This window comes from Crocodylus siamensis, chromosome 1 (genome assembly GCF_052110815.1).
Source record: "Crocodylus siamensis isolate JL-2025a chromosome 1, ASM5211081v1, whole genome shotgun sequence".
Taxonomy (NCBI): Eukaryota; Metazoa; Chordata; order Crocodylia; family Crocodylidae; genus Crocodylus; species Crocodylus siamensis.
Window position 1 is genome coordinate 280,737,024 of NC_143395.1, and position 17,203 is coordinate 280,754,226.

A 17,203-nucleotide genomic window follows, 5' to 3' on the forward strand; every position below is an offset into this window, starting at 1 on the left:
GTTGCATCCCTTTGGCTACTATGTTAAAGGTGGACACTATCACCACCATAGCATGCACTCTTCTAATTTTTTGAGAGAAAGCTGGTACCCTCAGAAAACAACTCAAGGCTCCAAGGAATGGAAGTGCCTCAAATTTAGTTTGACTCAGGTGCTAAAGCTCCAAGTGGAATTTCAGATAGAGGCTGTATTAAATGATTTTGTGAGATCTCCTCTTGCCCTATTTTCCTATTATGCTATAGCCCTATACTAAATGCTTCTTATTGGGTAGCTCTAGGCAGTTCTCCATCCAGTAGGATGCTTTTTGATCACCCTTTTGAAGCACCTAATTTTCTCCATGCACCACATAAGGAATTTAGGCACCTAATTCTAAATTTGCTGTTCCATTACAGGGACCAGAGGCCAAAGGAATCGGTGCTGCAACACCTGTATTAAATCTTTTATTACATTTGGTTCTTAGTAATTGATGAAAAGCATCAGGACTAAGTAAAAATGGTCAAAAAGCCTGAGGCTGAATCGATTCAGTCTTTGCAGGTTAGTCTAAGCTTCAGAGATTAAATTGAGAAACAGCTGGGCACACATGTACTTTTGATGCTGGTGCAGTCACATGCCTACAGTGGCTCAGGACAGAAGGTAGGGGGTGCTAAAGTAGGGCTCTCTGGCAGGTAGCCAGCATGGGCTGTGTTCACTTCCTCTTCCTGCTTCCAGGTGCCTCTGGATTAACTTTCAGTAAGTGTATTTGGGGGAAGCAGGGTTTAACTGTGGGAAGGGGGGTTTAACCCTCTTCCCTGGCCCCAGACCCCAGCCAGGGTTTGCCTGGGGCAGGGACAGTCCTTGCCTCTCCCACAACCCATCTCTGCTGGAACAGACAACATAGCCAAGTCCAGGGCTGCAAAAGATACTGGGATGCTGGGGACCTGTGGTTTAACTTGAACTAGGAAGGGGTCTGGGACAGAAGTTTCATAAATCAGTTTGACCCAAATCAGTTAAGCTTACATTAAACTAGGTTTATCTTAAACCAGTTTCAGCCATTTTATAACTGGTTTATGTGCACTGCATTTATGTTCTGTTACAGGTTTAACTCAGGTTCTGATCTCTTAAACCAGTTTATATGCAACTTCTGTCTCTCGCCTAAAAGTCCAAGGGTGAATCTCTTATAATCCTAAAGCAGGCTTTCAGTAATGGTCAGCATTGCACTTGAAATACTTTTCATGACTTTTAAAAATACCAAAAGAACATGTTAAAAAAAAAAAAAAAGCATGTGTATTTAGTGCCTTTTGGTATCTATTTAACAGGTGTTTTATCATGTAACAGTCTGGGGTGTTATTACCATATTCTGTTTGCTTGTTAAACCATAGGCTAGTAGGCAGAGAGGTATGGGGCATAAAATAAAAAATAATACTTAGAATAAAGTAAAAATAACAGACCTTCAGCCAAAAGAGTATGCAAAATGCAAATTTCAGTAGTTTTGAGGGGTCTGAGTCTGTAATAAACCATGGTGTAGGGGTTGAATGGCAGAGAGAGAAAATTGGGGTTGAATGACAGAGAGAGAAGAGAGACAACTGTGGCAAAGTGCTTCAATATTTACGATGATTTTATGTCCTGTGGGGCAAAAAGTTTTTGGCCTGTGTCCCACTAAGGAAAAAAAATGTTTACCTTCCTTCTGTGTTGCAGCTGGCAGAGTTTTAAAAGTTACTATATGGAGACAATACATTTCAACAGCACGTTAATCTAAAAAAAAATATCATGCAAGTTTTATTAAAAGTGTAGTTATGGTCAGAAAAATGACTAAGTTAAAACAACAGCATCTTTCTTAATGGATCTGATCCATATGTGTATTGAGAAGCAAAATCTGCTTTATTTTGTGACCAGAAGAAGGGGTTATGACTAAAAAGGACAGCTTTAAAAGAATGAGGAAGAATTTATACCACCATGCATTGTCAATAGAATTGGTAACTCCTTTCTGATTGCAGAGTCCTTATTACTGGTGATGATCTACAAACCAGAAAGAATGCAGCTTGACTTTTGAATCCCTGGTTGAGGAGTTAAGGCTAGTACAAAAGTTTGTAATGAGAAAATCTCATGAAAATTCATGGGAGACAAGAAACTTGTCATTTGTAATTATTTTTCAGACACAAATTTTAAGTAAACATACTCAAATTCTTTACACATGATTTTACTTGTTTAGTAATATTTCAGTAAATGAAAATTACAATCCATAAAGCTACATTAGAGAAATATAACATCACACTCCACTCATTATCAAAATTATCATCTCATTCTTGTTTGATAGATGAGCTGCAGGATAGTATTTACCTTCCAGATAACCCCTTTAGGCCTTGTGAAAATAACTTTCAATTGTATAACTGGCCAAAATTTTCTTCCCTAAATGGATAAGAAACACAATTTGTAGATAAAGGAGCATGCCAAATAAATGAGTTTATTTCTTTACTCAGTAACCCTCTCAGGCTAGGGACAGACATTATACATAAACCTGTTTAAGTGATCAGAAACTGTAACAGGACAGATGTTCAATGCACATAAACCAGTTTGAAAATGGCTGAAACTAGTTTGAGATAAACCTGGTTGAATGTAGTGTCAGATTTAACTGATTTGGCTCAAACCAATTTATGCAATGTCTGTCCCAGACCCCTTGCTGGTTTAAGATAAACCAGACATCCCCGCATGCTTTCTGGGATGGGTGGGACTCCCCTCCCCCCGCCCCCCCCGGCCAGTCCAAGCCCCTTTCCCCCATTGAGCTGAATCAGGGTTGGGTGGCCCCCAACCCCCCTGTGGGTACTGGATTGGGTCCACCAGCTGGATCCTGCCCTCACAGGGACTGCCCATGTGGCCCACCATCCAAAAAGGTTTATAACCACTGGGTTAGACAGACACTTCATTGAGATGGAATAGTCAGGGATGATCCAACTTTGAGCAGGAGACTGGACTGGGCAACTTTGTGAAGTCCCTTCCAGCCCTGCTTTCCTATAATATATATCCCTTACATAGTGCATGGGGAGAGTTAGGTGCTTCGGAATGTGATTCACAACAGCCTGCACTCCAGCTAATAGGATTCATTTGGAGAGGGGGAAAGGGGATTTCTGAAATTCTTCTTCTTTCCCAGACATAGGCTCTCCTCTATAAGAATAGGATTCACAGGCTGAATTCCCCTTCTGGGCTCAGCTTAGATCTCTGAGAGACCTGAATTTTAAGCATGAATCAGCCTGAAGAAAGGTTTCAAACCCACATCTTCTTCCTTCCAAAAGAGTGTTCTAAGCACCAGGCTTAAGATAAGGGTGGCTCAGGAGCCATTTCCATCCATGCTTTTAAAAAAGTAACAAAGAATACAGGTTTCATGTGGGTACAGAGGAGGCACAGAAAGTGGAGAGCAAATAGCCCAGGGATGAGATGTCCAGTCTCTGGTTTCTCTGTACTACATAAATGCATGGGGTGTGGAGTTTTCTTGTACACTGTAGATTTGCATGAAATAATGACCTGTGAATACCCAGCATGGAATGAGACAGCACTCCAGAAGAGAGCTTGCCAAACTCAATGGGCACTGAGTGCAACACTGAACTTTACACTGTCGTTTAAGTGCATTACATAATCATAATTACATATGGAATAACATAATCATATACTATTTACTTTGCATGACCTCTCCCTAACTTAGACTGAAATTCACACTTTGCAAGGTTCAGGACCAGGTCAATGACAACTTAAATTCTAGCTGAGCTGTACTTAACCTTATCAGACTCCAGGCACCCTTTGTTAGACTCCTCGAGGCATAACCTGTGTTAATGAATTCAGTGGAAAGGCCCCTATTGATTGCAATGGCCTTTGCCTCAGATACACAGGGAAGGGAGGTTCATGTGGGTAGGACTATTTGATGGTTACTTTGAGAACTCCTAGATATCAGTGTATTCAGGTACCTGACTCTCAAAAGAGCCAAAAATCTATTTAACTGAATATGGTTATTTCTCAGTATTTTAAAACAGTTGGGGGCAGCCTTGTTGGCAGGCACACCACAAGTTAGCCTGACAAGGTTCTTTGTATAAATCTGATATATTTTATTAGAACAACTCAAATAGTGGGAAAATTCTTCTTTGCAAGCTTTTGGGTACAAGTACCCTTCATCAGGCTGAGGAGGCATCTGTACTCCATGCTTTTCCTGGTTAGAATTATTCAAGCAGAGGGTGCATGCATAAATATACTCCCTCCCTCTCCCCACCCCACCCTGTCCCTCATGTGCACCTACCTCTGTGCAGACCCAAGCAGTCAGATATGCCCCTCTCTCCCCACCACCCTCTGTCACAGCCATCTCCATACCCTATCTGTGCTGCTCAGCTGCAACAGGAGTCAAAAGCAAGTCTGGGGATGGAGCGTGTGTGTGTATGTGTGTGTGCTGGGGCTGTGTGGGTGTGTGTCTTGCTGGACCTTCCTGCACCTCAGCAGCTTCCCTCCTTCTCATCCCCTTTACTTTCCTCTGCTTTGCCTATGTGCCCCTAGTGGGCCTCCCTGCAGCCTGACAGCTCTCCACCCTGCTTCCTCCCTTCACTCAGTAGTCACTGCTTTTCTGTCCAGCCTGTCATTGCAGGGGTATCAGACTCCAGGAAGACAGCTAATCAACCGGGGGTGGTGCCTCCTGGGATCCTGGAGGACCACATATTAGTGGTTTTATCTCCTTGGAACATTTAGAAGTTATGCTGAATCAAGCTGCCTGGCACAGGTCAAAAATAATCCTCACCTCAAGTGACATAACTTTAAGATGCCTAGAGGGCATTTAGCACTAGTTAACGAGCTTGAATATGTGATTGTTCAAGTTTCTCTGATCTGTATTGTATCCGAATGCGCTCCCTTCAGGCAGCCTGGATATACACACGTAATGCAAAGAGAATCCTTATTCTGAAAAGCTTTTACTCTGAACTAGAGTAAAACCAAAAAAAGCAACCTATTCTAATAGAATAAAAGCCTTAGTTTGTCTGTCTGTCCATAATGCTTTATGAGCACTCTGATTGGTTGTCTCGGCAGCCAATCATAATGCTTACTGAAACAACCAATTAGAGTGCTCTGCACAGACAGACAGACATGACCATGACAGCTGGGACTGAAGGGCCAGAGTGGGGGGGCAAGGCCAGTGGAGCTGGCCTCGGCCCCCCCCCCCGCCATGCTCCTTGGAGGCAGAGGGGTACAGGAGGGACAGACTGGAATGGCGGAGCACAACCATGATGGAGAGGATGAAGTAGGGAGGGAGCGAGGCCAGTGGTGTTGGCACCCTCCCCCCCCCGGCCCTGCTCCTTGGAGGCAGTGGTGGTGCAAGGTGCTGGCAGCACAGTGCTGACCTCAGCCCCCCTGCTCTGGCCTCGACCCCCCAGCCCTGCTCCTTAGAGGCAGTGGCTAGCTTTGTCTCTGCTGTCACAGTGGTGCTCTGTCCCTGGCAGAGGGGTATAGTGGGGATGGACTGGCACAGCGAAGCGCTGCCATGATGGTGGGGATGGAGCAAGGAGGCGAAGCCAGCAATGCACTGCCAGCACCCCGCGCCACCACCACTTCCAAGGAGCAGGGCCGGGGGGGGCAGGCCACCCCTTGGATGTGGCAGCAGTGGGGGGTGCTGATAGCAGGGCAAGCTTTTCACCTCCCCCACTCTTGGCAAGTGGCAGTGGCTCAGGGTGGCAGGTTGCAGCGCTCTGTTCCTACCTGTCTCCCTATCATTCTCAATGAGCAATTTGCTTTTAAGTAGCTCAGTTTAGAGAAGATAGAGGAATAGTGAGCTTAAATAGATAAGTTTGGAGAAGACAGAGGCATAATGAGCTTCTTTAGATCATTGGGCAGAGGGAGCGGGGGGATTATGCTGACTACCAGAGAGCAGGGAGAAGGAAAGTGGAGTTTTACGTACCCCAGTTCTCTGCTGACAGAAACCTGGTAAGATAAAAAATCAAAGTGTGTAACATTCCCAATCTACATAGTCTCTCCCTGGAGCTAACTCCTGGCTTCTGAGTGTGAGCAATAAGACAGATGTTCCAATCCACAAGAATTATGTGGAAGGGGAGGGAGAATCAACTGGATATACACACATAGTTAGCAAGCAGGATCTCCAGACATAAAGGACTTCCTAGGACACTGTGTCAAACCCTCTGTATTGCAGGTAATCATTTGATTCAAGGGATGATGGTTCAATTTCTAATTCAAGTTATAATACCCATTTCCAGAGTGCTGCTCTTCATCACCTGGTTGTCAATATAGAAAACATTCATGTTCATCCCATCCTATAAGCCATTCACACATGTGCTCCAGGAGTGTGTGTGTGTCGGGGGGGGGAGCATTTCAGTTAGGGGGGCTCTGAAAGCTGCTTTAATTAAAGTGTCCAGAGCACCCCACACTGAAAAATGGCGGTGGGGGCTCTTTAACTAAAGCTTGTTGAACGACCTTTAGTTAAAGTGCTCCTGCCGCCATTTTTCAGTGCAGGGACACAGATGCATGTGATGCAGTAATTACCATGCTCCAGAAGACTCAGTTAATCAAGTGTAATTACAGCGCACTGGAGCAGCCTTGATGCACATGTATAGGTGCCCTTACTGATTAGTTATTCTAAAACTGAAATCAAAGGGTCTATTCATGCAAGTAATTTTCTGAGAAAAGGTTTCCTGAGTTTAAAATTTGCAACTAAGGGTAATCAGCCTATTCTTTGTATCAAAATCAAAGGGCTATATCTATATTTATTCACTTGTTCTAGACAAATTGTCTTAATTTGTGGTTGGATCCATTCTCCTTGTATTTAGTAGGGCTGTGCAAAATTTCACCAACTGTTTCATTCTGACACTGTTTCAACCAATTTTGAGGTTGAAACAGTAAAATTGGAACAAAACAAAGGCCGTCTTAATAGCCTCAAAAAAAACTGAGGTTGGTCGAAACGTTTAAAAAGTTGAAATGTTTTGACCATAGGCTGGGGATGAGAAGTTAGTCCAGCTGGGTTAACTTCCCAACCTCAGTGCAAGATCTGGCAGGGGATGGGAGGCAGCCCATTTGGACTGCTTCCCAATGCCCCCTGCTACATCACACTGGGAGCGGAAGACGGCCGAGCTGGGCTGCTTCCCGAGACCCCACGTTACATCGCGCCGGGGGTGGGAGGCAGCCCAGCTGGTCTGAGCAGTACTGAGCTGAAAGTAAAGCACTGAGGTTTCTTTTCATGTCTGTAAGCAGCCAAGATGGATTAGTCATTTATCAAAAGTCTACTGTAGAACTGGAATTCAAATCATTAAAATGCCCTGATTGAAAGACAAATCTCATCTTTTCAAAAAGAAGAGAGAAATGCAGGTGCAGGCCTTTTTAATTATAAATGGATTTCCGGTAGTGCATTTAACAGCTGAATTTGAAGATGTATGTTCTGTAACATAACATATACAGAGACAGTATTACCATTTTATATCAAAAAGTGTACAGAAACAGCTTTATCTAGCCAGTGGTATTGTGGGTACCCTTTAAAGCAGCGTTTCAACCTGTTTTTAGGTTGTGACCCAAAAGCTGGTCACAAGAATATTATGAAAGGGTTATGAACAAACTTTAAAAATGGATCAAAGTTTAAAAATGGATTCTCCCTTAAAGGTAAAAAACATGGGAAACCATGGCTTTCCCCTTTGCAGGCTGTCAGAGTTCCAACCTGCAAGAGGCTGCCTGGGTTCCCCCCCCCCGCACCCCACATACACTTCCCCACCCCAAACACCCACTCTATGCCCCACATACTGGGGAGATGGGGTCTGGAGGTGGGGGTGGAGGCAGCAGGTGGAGAGTGAGGGGCACTGGGTCAAGACCGGCCATTGATGTTTACAAATGGGTCCTGGTACAAAAAAGTTTAAGAACCACTGCTTTGAAGAATGAGTAATACTGTTAATTAGACTGTAATGCACCTGCTGAAAAACTTTGTGGCTAGGGACAGACATTCAAAAAACCTGAGCCTGAATTGATTCAGTCTTTCCAAATTAGTCTAATTTAGCTAGGCTAAACTGGTTTGTAACTGCATAGACATCCCAGAAATGCAGCCACATGCCTGCAGTGGCTCAGGTTAGAAGCGGGGGGGAGGCACTAGAGCAGTCCTCCCTTCCCTTCTGATGCTGAGCTGAGGGGTGTGTCGCCAGGCCTTGGCAGGATGCTCTGATTAGGGAGGGGTTCCCCCCACCTCCTCCTGTACAGTCTACTGAGTTGATAACACAGTGTTTATCCTCTAATTCAGTGTTTATCACCCATCAGAAAACATAGCCTTTCTCCATTAGTTCAAGCTCTTCTTAAACAGCTTTTCCAAGGAAGGAACCAGTCTTCCACAGCAGGGACCATAGCCAGCATGTGGTATGCTAGCTAATGCTGAGAGGTGCCTGTGTAAGGCAGAGGGGATGGGGTAACAGGGGGAAGCCAAGCAAACACCTGTGGGAGCTGCAGCCAGGGAGTAGAGGGGAGGGGCCAGCTCTGCTGTGGATCACAGAGCTCAGCCCAGAGAGGATGCTGGGGGAGTCTGGTTTAACTTAACCATTGCATAAACCAGTTTGACCCAAATCAGTTAAGTCTACATTCAACCAGGTTTATCTCAAACTGGTTTTAGCCATTTTCAAACTGGTTTATATGCACTGAACATCTGTTTTGTTACAGGTTTAAACCAGTTTCTGATCACTTAAACCGGTTTATGTGTAATGTCTGTCCCTTGCCTGTAAGTATAGAGTGCAAAGCATGCTGTTAGACAAAGAAGAATTTCATCTGTAAGCTTGCAGCCCACGTATTTGAAGTGACAGAGAAGGAGAAAGACCTGGGTATATTAATCACAGGACGACTCTGATGCATCTGTGAAACAGGCAAAGGAGCAAGTACAAAGCTGTTGTAGGACAATGTCTGTAATGCTGTGTACAGTTGGTGTTTGGTCAAGAAAAATAACCTCAAACTGGAACAGGTTGAGAAAAGGGCTGTTAGGATCGGGGCAAATGAGGGCCCATACAATGAAAGGAGAGCTGAAGCATTTGACTAGTTCATGCTGGCAAAGTAAGGATTGAGAGAGGGGATATGACTTCAGTATAAAAATATATCAGGGAAGGAAAACAAGTTATTTGAGGTAAAAGACAATGTTGGCACAAGCGCACATCTGTATAAAGTGGCTGTAGACATATTTAGGCCGGAAATTGAAAAGTTTCTAACAGTCAGAGTTACAACATTCTGAAACTGTCTTCCAATAGGTACAGAGAGGGCAAAACCACTAACCAGTTTCAAGATAAAGCTTGGTAAATGTTTGAATGGGGAAAAAGATGTCTTTGGGAACTGATGTCAAGGACCAAGAAGGTCCCTTTGAATCCCATATAATAAGCTCCTAAGCATAAAACATTGTTTGTGCCTTTGACTTGATGTAAGAAAACATGTTGAGGCAAATTACTTGTTGTCTTTCCCACCATACAGATTAATTGGAGGTATTCAAAGTTTCCTTTTGCAGTATATAATAGTATTACAAACAGAGCAAGGTCAGAGTAAACAGCCATTAATCACTAGTTCAGGTAGTGCATACATTCAGTGTAGGTCTATTATATTTCTCTGGGATTAGGATGTTTAAGATGACATGTTAAAGCAGGTACATAACCTTCAGTATTGTGTTTACACCTAATAAAAATGTCATTTTCTTTGACTTTTCATTATAAAAAATGATGCTGCAGGAAATAGTGGTAGCCAACCTTTTGACATAGTTGTTTCAAGAATAAACCTGCCTACCTTGCACAAAATCTTCAGTGCCTAACATGTTAAAAACCCTTGGGAAAATATGCTATATTGAAACAATTGTTCTAAAATTCTTCTCTGTCTGACTAATCAGGACATGCCATGCTCAGATTGCAAGCTTATTATCTGAGGAATCAGGTTTTGAAGCTGGGTCATTTGCCAACCAAGTGAACCTACTGCTCTGGAGAATTCATACTTGGGATTTGTTGACTCATCCCACAAGATAGCAACTCTGTGTCAGTGTAACTGTAATATGGCTGATGATGATGAGGCATAAGTACTGTTTAGAATTGGAGAACCTGCTTCCTACCATTCTTCCAGCAGAATCTAGTACTGATGCATAAATTCATCAGCTTCCACTATATGCAATCTGGCGTGTGTGGGTATGCATACTATTGCCCCCTTTTTTGCACCTTTCCATGTTTGTGGCACACAAAAGAAACAATCTCTGTGCTTCCCTGTGACTGCCTCTGGCACTTACGAGACACACGAAAGGAAAAAAAAACCTGTACGTTTCCCTTTCTCTATGTGCTCACTCAGGTAACATAGACAATCTGAGCCTCTGTATGTGCATATGCAACACTTCTTTATTCTTCCTTCTTATGTATTTCTTATCCTTTCTCCTACAGATGGACAAAAGAGGAAGAAATCATTAAGAAAGAAACTGGACTCATTAGGGAAGGACAGAATCAGAGACAGAGGTACAACAACAATAAAATCAGTATATCTTTACCTAAAAGCTGTATATTTTGTTTAGGAAATTGCTATGTATATCTTCAATGGTTGGACTGTGTTACCTAAGTGTATATTATCCAGATATTTGTTCCTCAAGGGAAAAAAAATATATTTTATAAAGTAGCTTTTCATTGCTGCCATGATTTGTAACATCAACTCTTGTTACCCAAGTAAGCATTAAAAAAAAATCAGAAATAATTGTTTAATATGTGTCAAAATAACACTACTACTGAACATTCAGTTTCAAATAGATTCAAGTGAACTCCCTGCTTGGACAGACTCTTGATTAATTCCAGGCACCGCCCTCAGCTTGAGGTTTCTAGACATACTTTTTGAATACATGTTCAGTCTCCCTAGACCAGTGATTCTTAACCCTGGGATGCCTTGAAATCAAGGTTGCCACTTAGGCACACAACCTTGATTTATAAGATAAATCCAAAACTCTTTGGAACAGAAGAATTATTCTGTTTTTCTGGAGTCAAAAATGAGTGAAAACAAAGTTCTGACATTTTCCAGGGGATGGGGCTTGAGTCTAAAGAGAGGTTGCCTGGGACAAACAAGGTTGAGAACCACTAGACTCTGCTAATCCCTCTGGTTTCCTCATGGTTTAAATTCTCCCCTCCCATCCTCAGAATTTCAGGTAAGTGGATTTTCTGGTATAATTTAATCTAGAGGTAATCTGCACACAATAGTGAAAGTATACAGCATACAAGTGTATACAAGCATTTGGACACAAATGAATGTGGATCAAGATTCTAATATTATTGGTTTTTATTAGCAACACAAAGAATAGGTAGATATGGACAAAAATAATGAACACTGTATTCATTTCTATGCCCCTGTTTTCTCATAATTCTGGAGTATTCTTTGGTCTGAGTTGAGGTTCTCTGGGGTGGTCCAGAATCCTCCTGTGCAGCTTATGGTTTACTTCTGAACCATGGAGTTTTTCTACCCAATTTGCCATTTCAGCCATGGTTGCTCCCATATCCATATCATGCCAAAGCATACTGCTTGTCTTTTCTGTTCTTCTGCCTGGCTCTTCCTCTGTGTGTCTGGAGCTCCCCGCTTAGTTTGTCTCATGAGCTTCATTGCTTCTGTCCTTTTGTTCTACATTTGCCTCCAAACCCTCTCCCAACAGACAGGTAGGCTGTGTCCAGACAGCAGCGATGTGTAGGTAGTGCACAGGGATGCACTGGTGCACTCCCTGTCAGGCTGTGTTCCCTGTTCAGGCAACAGGCAGGGGGGCAGGCAGGAGCACCAATGCCCCCACTGTGAGCGCGGGCCAGGAAGCAGGACCGCTGGAGCAGAGGACCGCCCCTCACCCCCCCGCATTGTCACTGTCTCGAGGCACCAGTTGCCCATGCATCCAGATGAGCAAGGCTGTGTGGTATGTGGTGCCGCACATTTAGGTATTCTCTGCACCGGAAGGGAGCAGTGCAGGGGGGGAGTGGTTTGACCCCTGGATATCCAGGAATCAAAAAACCCCATGCAAAAAAAAACCAGAGTAGTGCATACAGGGGCAGTATGTGCCACTCAGAATCAGAGCTTGGCTGGCCAGAGCCACACTGAGCGGCAGGATCGCTGCTACTGCAGCCTCAGGAGGCCCCTAGGACCTCAGGTAAAGCTGTTGGGGCCAGTCCAGTGATGATCCCAGCCTCCCCTAGCCCACGCGGAGTAACCTGCCTGCACCCCAGGGTGTGTGGTACAGGTGTTCCCTGGGGGCATTTGGTGGCAAGGTGTGGTGCTGCTAATTGTCCCCAGGGAACCAAACATTCATGCTTATGTGGATGCGGCTGTAAGGTAAAACTGATTCTGCCTACACAGTCTCCCAAGTTGTTTCCATCTCAAAACATTCAAATTCAAATTGAATGCATGACACTTGTCCCCTGGTCTAAGCAGAATGTTACAAAAGTCTTGTCAGTGAAGGTAATACCCATTGACTAAAAACATTCATGATACAGCAACTTTTAAGCTAATATGTAAAGGATCAACCAGAACAGTACCTAGATTCCTAAATCACTTGATATATAAATATGGCCAAATTGTATTTTGTACTTCTATTCCTGTTTGAAGATTTCTAGAAAAAATACCTGTTCATTATAATATTTTTGTCTTATTAACTGAATATTATGTTCTTGGCTTGAAAAATAAATGTAAAAAACATTTAATAAAGCTTTCTTATATTAAGATTGTTGATAACTTTCAGGAAAAATAATTTGACTCTTGGCATGTTGACTTTTTAGATTTATTTGTTGTTTTCCCCATTGATTAAGGTTATTCAATAGCATAATTATATTATACATACTACCTACTAAATACACTTTGCATCAAATGTTCATCCCTTGGGTCTTATTGCTTTACCTATATTTTTGATTGCCAGATATTTCTTAAAATCAAGTATCAGCTTTAAAATAAAAGTGACTGGGTTGTAGTGTGATGCAGTTGGTTACTTATTCACTCTGCATTTTAGTATTTATTAACACATTTTAGTTTAATTTGTCTTATAAATTTTCCATAGACTTGTATCTCTTTTATTTATTGAACTGTTCAGCACTATTTAGAAGGAACCTGCATATGTACGAAATGCAGTAGCCACATGCAGGCAGCTGCATCAAAATTGGTCATACATTGTCACCACACTAAGGCTAGGGAATAAATGGCAAACCAGAAGTCTTAGACTGTGTGAAAACACAGACAGTTTGGCACTTTATTAACCATCACATTGGACTAAGCAAGCACCCTTGTCTCTTTGAGCAAACTATCTGCAATTGGAAATTGATCAAACAGTTTTGCTGATTCATATGCAGGAACAGACTGCAGGTCACTCTCAAGTCGCAGTATATCTTTGCTATGACAGAAATGGAAAAAATCAATAAAAGCTTGTGTTTGTCAGTAAAAACATGTTAATGTAATACTGACCAGATCCACACAATACGTTATCTGATCACTAAGGTGTTTGTTTAATATAGTTATGTTTTCAAGAAGACAAAGCACACTTTATGATGTTTATGTCAGTGTAAATAAGAGTGTATCTGCTGAACTGAATCACCCATTACACTGCACAGTATTGTAGGGTTTTTCCTCACTACCTTCTGTATTCTTGAGCAAATAAAGTAATGAAGTTTTGTGAGAAATCCTTTTTGCTTTCCATCCTATTTCCCAGATAGTAACAAAACAGTTCCTTACGCAAGGAACTGCTGTCCACTTATCTGTCTTCAGATTTATAACTAGTTTTTAAATGATAGGTGTCTTTAACCTCATGTGGCTAGTACCACTTTGATATTGTCTTATAAAAGCATTTATTTAAAGTTGGTGTTTTTTGAGACTCTAAACAAATATCATGTACTTCTTATAACTGCTAATGACTAATTTTTCAATATAGTACCAGATATAAAAATAAATTACGTATTTTGATAATATTATAAATACCTGAGTCTCTTTCACTATCCAAAAAATGTGACTCCTTACAGTTTTACTTTCAGGAGTGTTCTAATGCCTCTTCTTCTTGGGTAAAATGCCTTATAAATGTACATACCATATTACTTGGCTATTATCTGGTTGCCTTCATAGTCATTTCTGTTAGTGTTTCTTAGATTTTTAATTATATATTTAATTAATTAATATATAGTTTATAATTTTTAATTATATCTTTCTAATGCATCTTGCTATGTAGTGTTGAACTGTTGCTACAAGAAGTTATTGTGCTTATTCATTCTTGTGTATTTTATCTGCTTCCTAATTTTCTTTTTCTTTTTTATGATATGCATATCTTAACCACATTTTTTTGTTTTCTTTTGTATTGTTTTAATAGTCACCCAGCTGATTCCATGGACTTTCAGTCTATATTTTTTCCCTTCAGATTATTCCAAACTTGTCTCTCTTTCTTTTTCTTTTTTCCTCCTTTTTAAATTTGCTGTCTGTAAGTATAATGGAAGTAGCCTGTACCCTTCCCTCTTGGGCTAGGGACAGATATTAAAAAAGCCTAAGCCTGAACTGAGTCAATCCTTCCATGTTAGTTTAACCCTGCCGTTCCCAATACTCGTGCTGCTCCAGTGGCAGGATGTGGCCAGACACTGTCCTGACAGGGCCCCATTAAGGTGAAGGGGGCAGGTGTTAATTCTTCCCTCTGTCCCTTCTGCCCCCAGGGACTGGTTTTGCCAGCCCTGGCCACCACCTCCACCTCCACTGCTTCCCAGCAGACTTGCAGACCCTGGATGTAGTGGCGGGGAGGGGAAGGAGGGAAGAATTAACCCCCTCTCTGCCCACTTTGCCTTAACCGGGCCATGCCAGCTGGTGTCTTGCCATGTCTCTGACCCTGCTCAGGCCACTGGAGCAGAGAGCCCAGCCCAGAGAGCATGCTGGGGGACTCTGGTTAAACTTGAACCAGGAAGGGGTCTGGGACAGACATTGCATAAACCAGGTTTAGCTAAATCAGTTAAGTCTGATACAGCATTAAACTAGGTTTATTTCTACCTGGTTTCAGCCATTTTGAAACTGGTTTATGTGTACTGAACTTACATTCTGTTACAGGTTCAAACCAGTTTCTGATCACTTAAACCAGTTTATGTGTAATATCTGTCCCTAGCCCCGTACAAAATATTGTACAGTGGCATAAACCTGTGGGCAAAATTCTACAAGGCCAGTGAGCCATAGTCCTTATTTTCTCTTTTTCCTTGAAGTCTGCTAGGTTGATGGAGGTATCACCTAAGTTAGGGACATGGTCCATAAAATGGAGAAATGGCCATAAACCAATGAAATCTAGGTCCGCGGCTGCAGTAGTATGGAATTCTACCTCTGTACCATTCTATAGCACCCTCCCAGCCTTTTCAGCAGGACAAGGATGGTAGCTATACTGCTATTTACTCTGCCTGGACTGCTCTCTTGGGGCACAAGGTACAGTTCTTGGGGGTGAATATACAGCCTGTGTTTTCTGTTTGGTCACTCAGCTATGTAAATATTTAGCCTAATAGGTAAAGTGGATTCTCAGGGCAATGAGGACAGCATCCTGCTTAACCAGGTTCCTTCTCAACAGGTTCAGCATCATAGCTGTGTTTGCAGATTTGCTTTCCCTTCCACTGCATAGGGAGCATATTGGCCACAGGGACCCTTTCAGTATTGTTCTCTCTTTCTGTGATTGCAGCATGTGACTCTTAATTCAGGGCTCAGCCACACCTACAGCACCAAACAATGATTTATGTGTTGTGTAAGTGCAAGGCAAAGCTCCTTTCTTTTATGCTTCATAGTCAGCTAAGTGTTGCCCTGATCACTTGCATGATGTTTTCTTAGCAAGCATGTCTACTGTTTATTTTATAATGAAAATGTCTTCCATTACTGGGCAACCAGTTCAAAACAAATACTTGGCACTGTAGGCATAGGTATATTCACACAAACAGGCCTTGAGCACTCTCTTATTCATGATTACTGTTTCCCAGTTTTTCTGCCTGCAAGTAGTGACTGCAACTGGCTGGCTCTAATTGTACTAGTTTTGGGGCTGGGAAGGAGACAGCAGATAGAGAAATGAAAATAACACAGGTAGGTAGAGCAGGGTGTGTAGCTTTTGTGGGCCAGACTGTGGCTGTCTGGTGTAGGGGTGCAATGAGCATTCCTTGGTCTTAAGCTCTGTAACTGCAGACTGCAGTTTAGGGCGCCCAAGAACAACACTTGGGATGGACCCAGTGCCTGAAAAGGAGCACAAAGGGCATGGAGTCTTGGCCTCACCTCCCAATTCTCCCTCTGTACTGGCCTTGGAGCAGGTGAGTCACACTACCAGGAACAGACTGGGGGTGAGAAATAATGTATCCGTTTCTCTGATCCCTGCTTAATATGATGCCCCCTACTTCATACCCAACAAATGCTGTGCCTTTGAGGGGTACAGTAATCCATTTTTTATGAAAGAAATTTAATCACATGCATTTCAGGACTAACTCCAGTTCTGTGGTCTTTCTACCATCCTAACAGCTGATGTTTATATAATTTTATTACTGAGGGCTAAGTGAATGTTTCAGTAGCTGCATAATTCCCTTAATTATCTAAGGTCATCACAGACAATACAATTAAATTAAATGCTCTTTAATTAGGTCAACATCTTTGTTTTGCCATTTTGACAGCTCTATTTGTCAGCATTTAATTAAAAGGGGGGGAAAAAGGTTTAAGTACCTTTTTCAGTTGTTTTCCCTGCTTTGAGTGACTCATCACAGCAGGATGCAACAAATCTTGCTGGATGTAAAAATACTAAACATGAGAGCAGCACCCAACCCAAATATTGCAGTCAGTATTTTCAGCTATTACTGTTATCATTGTCCTTCTCCTTCCTACCCCTTTCTTATTTATGGCCACTTAAGCTGTCCATTTTATCGTCTGCATGTCTCTAAGCTTTTTCTAAACAAGGGGACAAGGATAGTGCCTTATTTGGGGGAAACAACAACATTTCACCATTGGTTTGAAGAAGAGATTCTCAGTATGTCCCAGCAGCTTTGCTTACCCAGCCAGCACTGTGGTAGCTGGAGCCAGAGCTGCCAGGGCCCGCCCATGGCCTACCAAGGCCCTGCCATGCAATGCCAGGTGGGCAAGGCTGCTTCTGTCCAGTGTTTCCAATGGTGCCTGGGCCATGTAATCCAACCCAGCAAGCCCTGGGTGCTGCCCACCAACAGAAGCCGGTAACTGAGCATGGATTGCAGCGCAGCACAGTGCTGGTTGAGTGGGGCTGCTTCTGCCCAGTATCCCCAAGGTA

The 17,203-nt window shown here is 42.6% G+C and overlaps 1 protein-coding gene across 5 annotated transcripts in view; it reads left to right on the plus strand.

Annotated features, from left to right (window-relative positions):
- Positions 1-17,203, plus strand: part of ARHGAP6 (Rho GTPase activating protein 6) — a 570,653-nt gene that overhangs the window by 494,623 nt on the left and 58,827 nt on the right. For all 5 annotated transcript variants that reach the window (XM_090063808.1, XM_090063818.1, XM_090063837.1 and 2 more), the window contains one exon: positions 10,368-10,439. In XM_090063808.1, the coding sequence (XP_089919934.1) occupies positions 10,368-10,439 (72 nt within the window). The remainder of the gene's footprint in view (positions 1-10,367; positions 10,440-17,203) is intronic.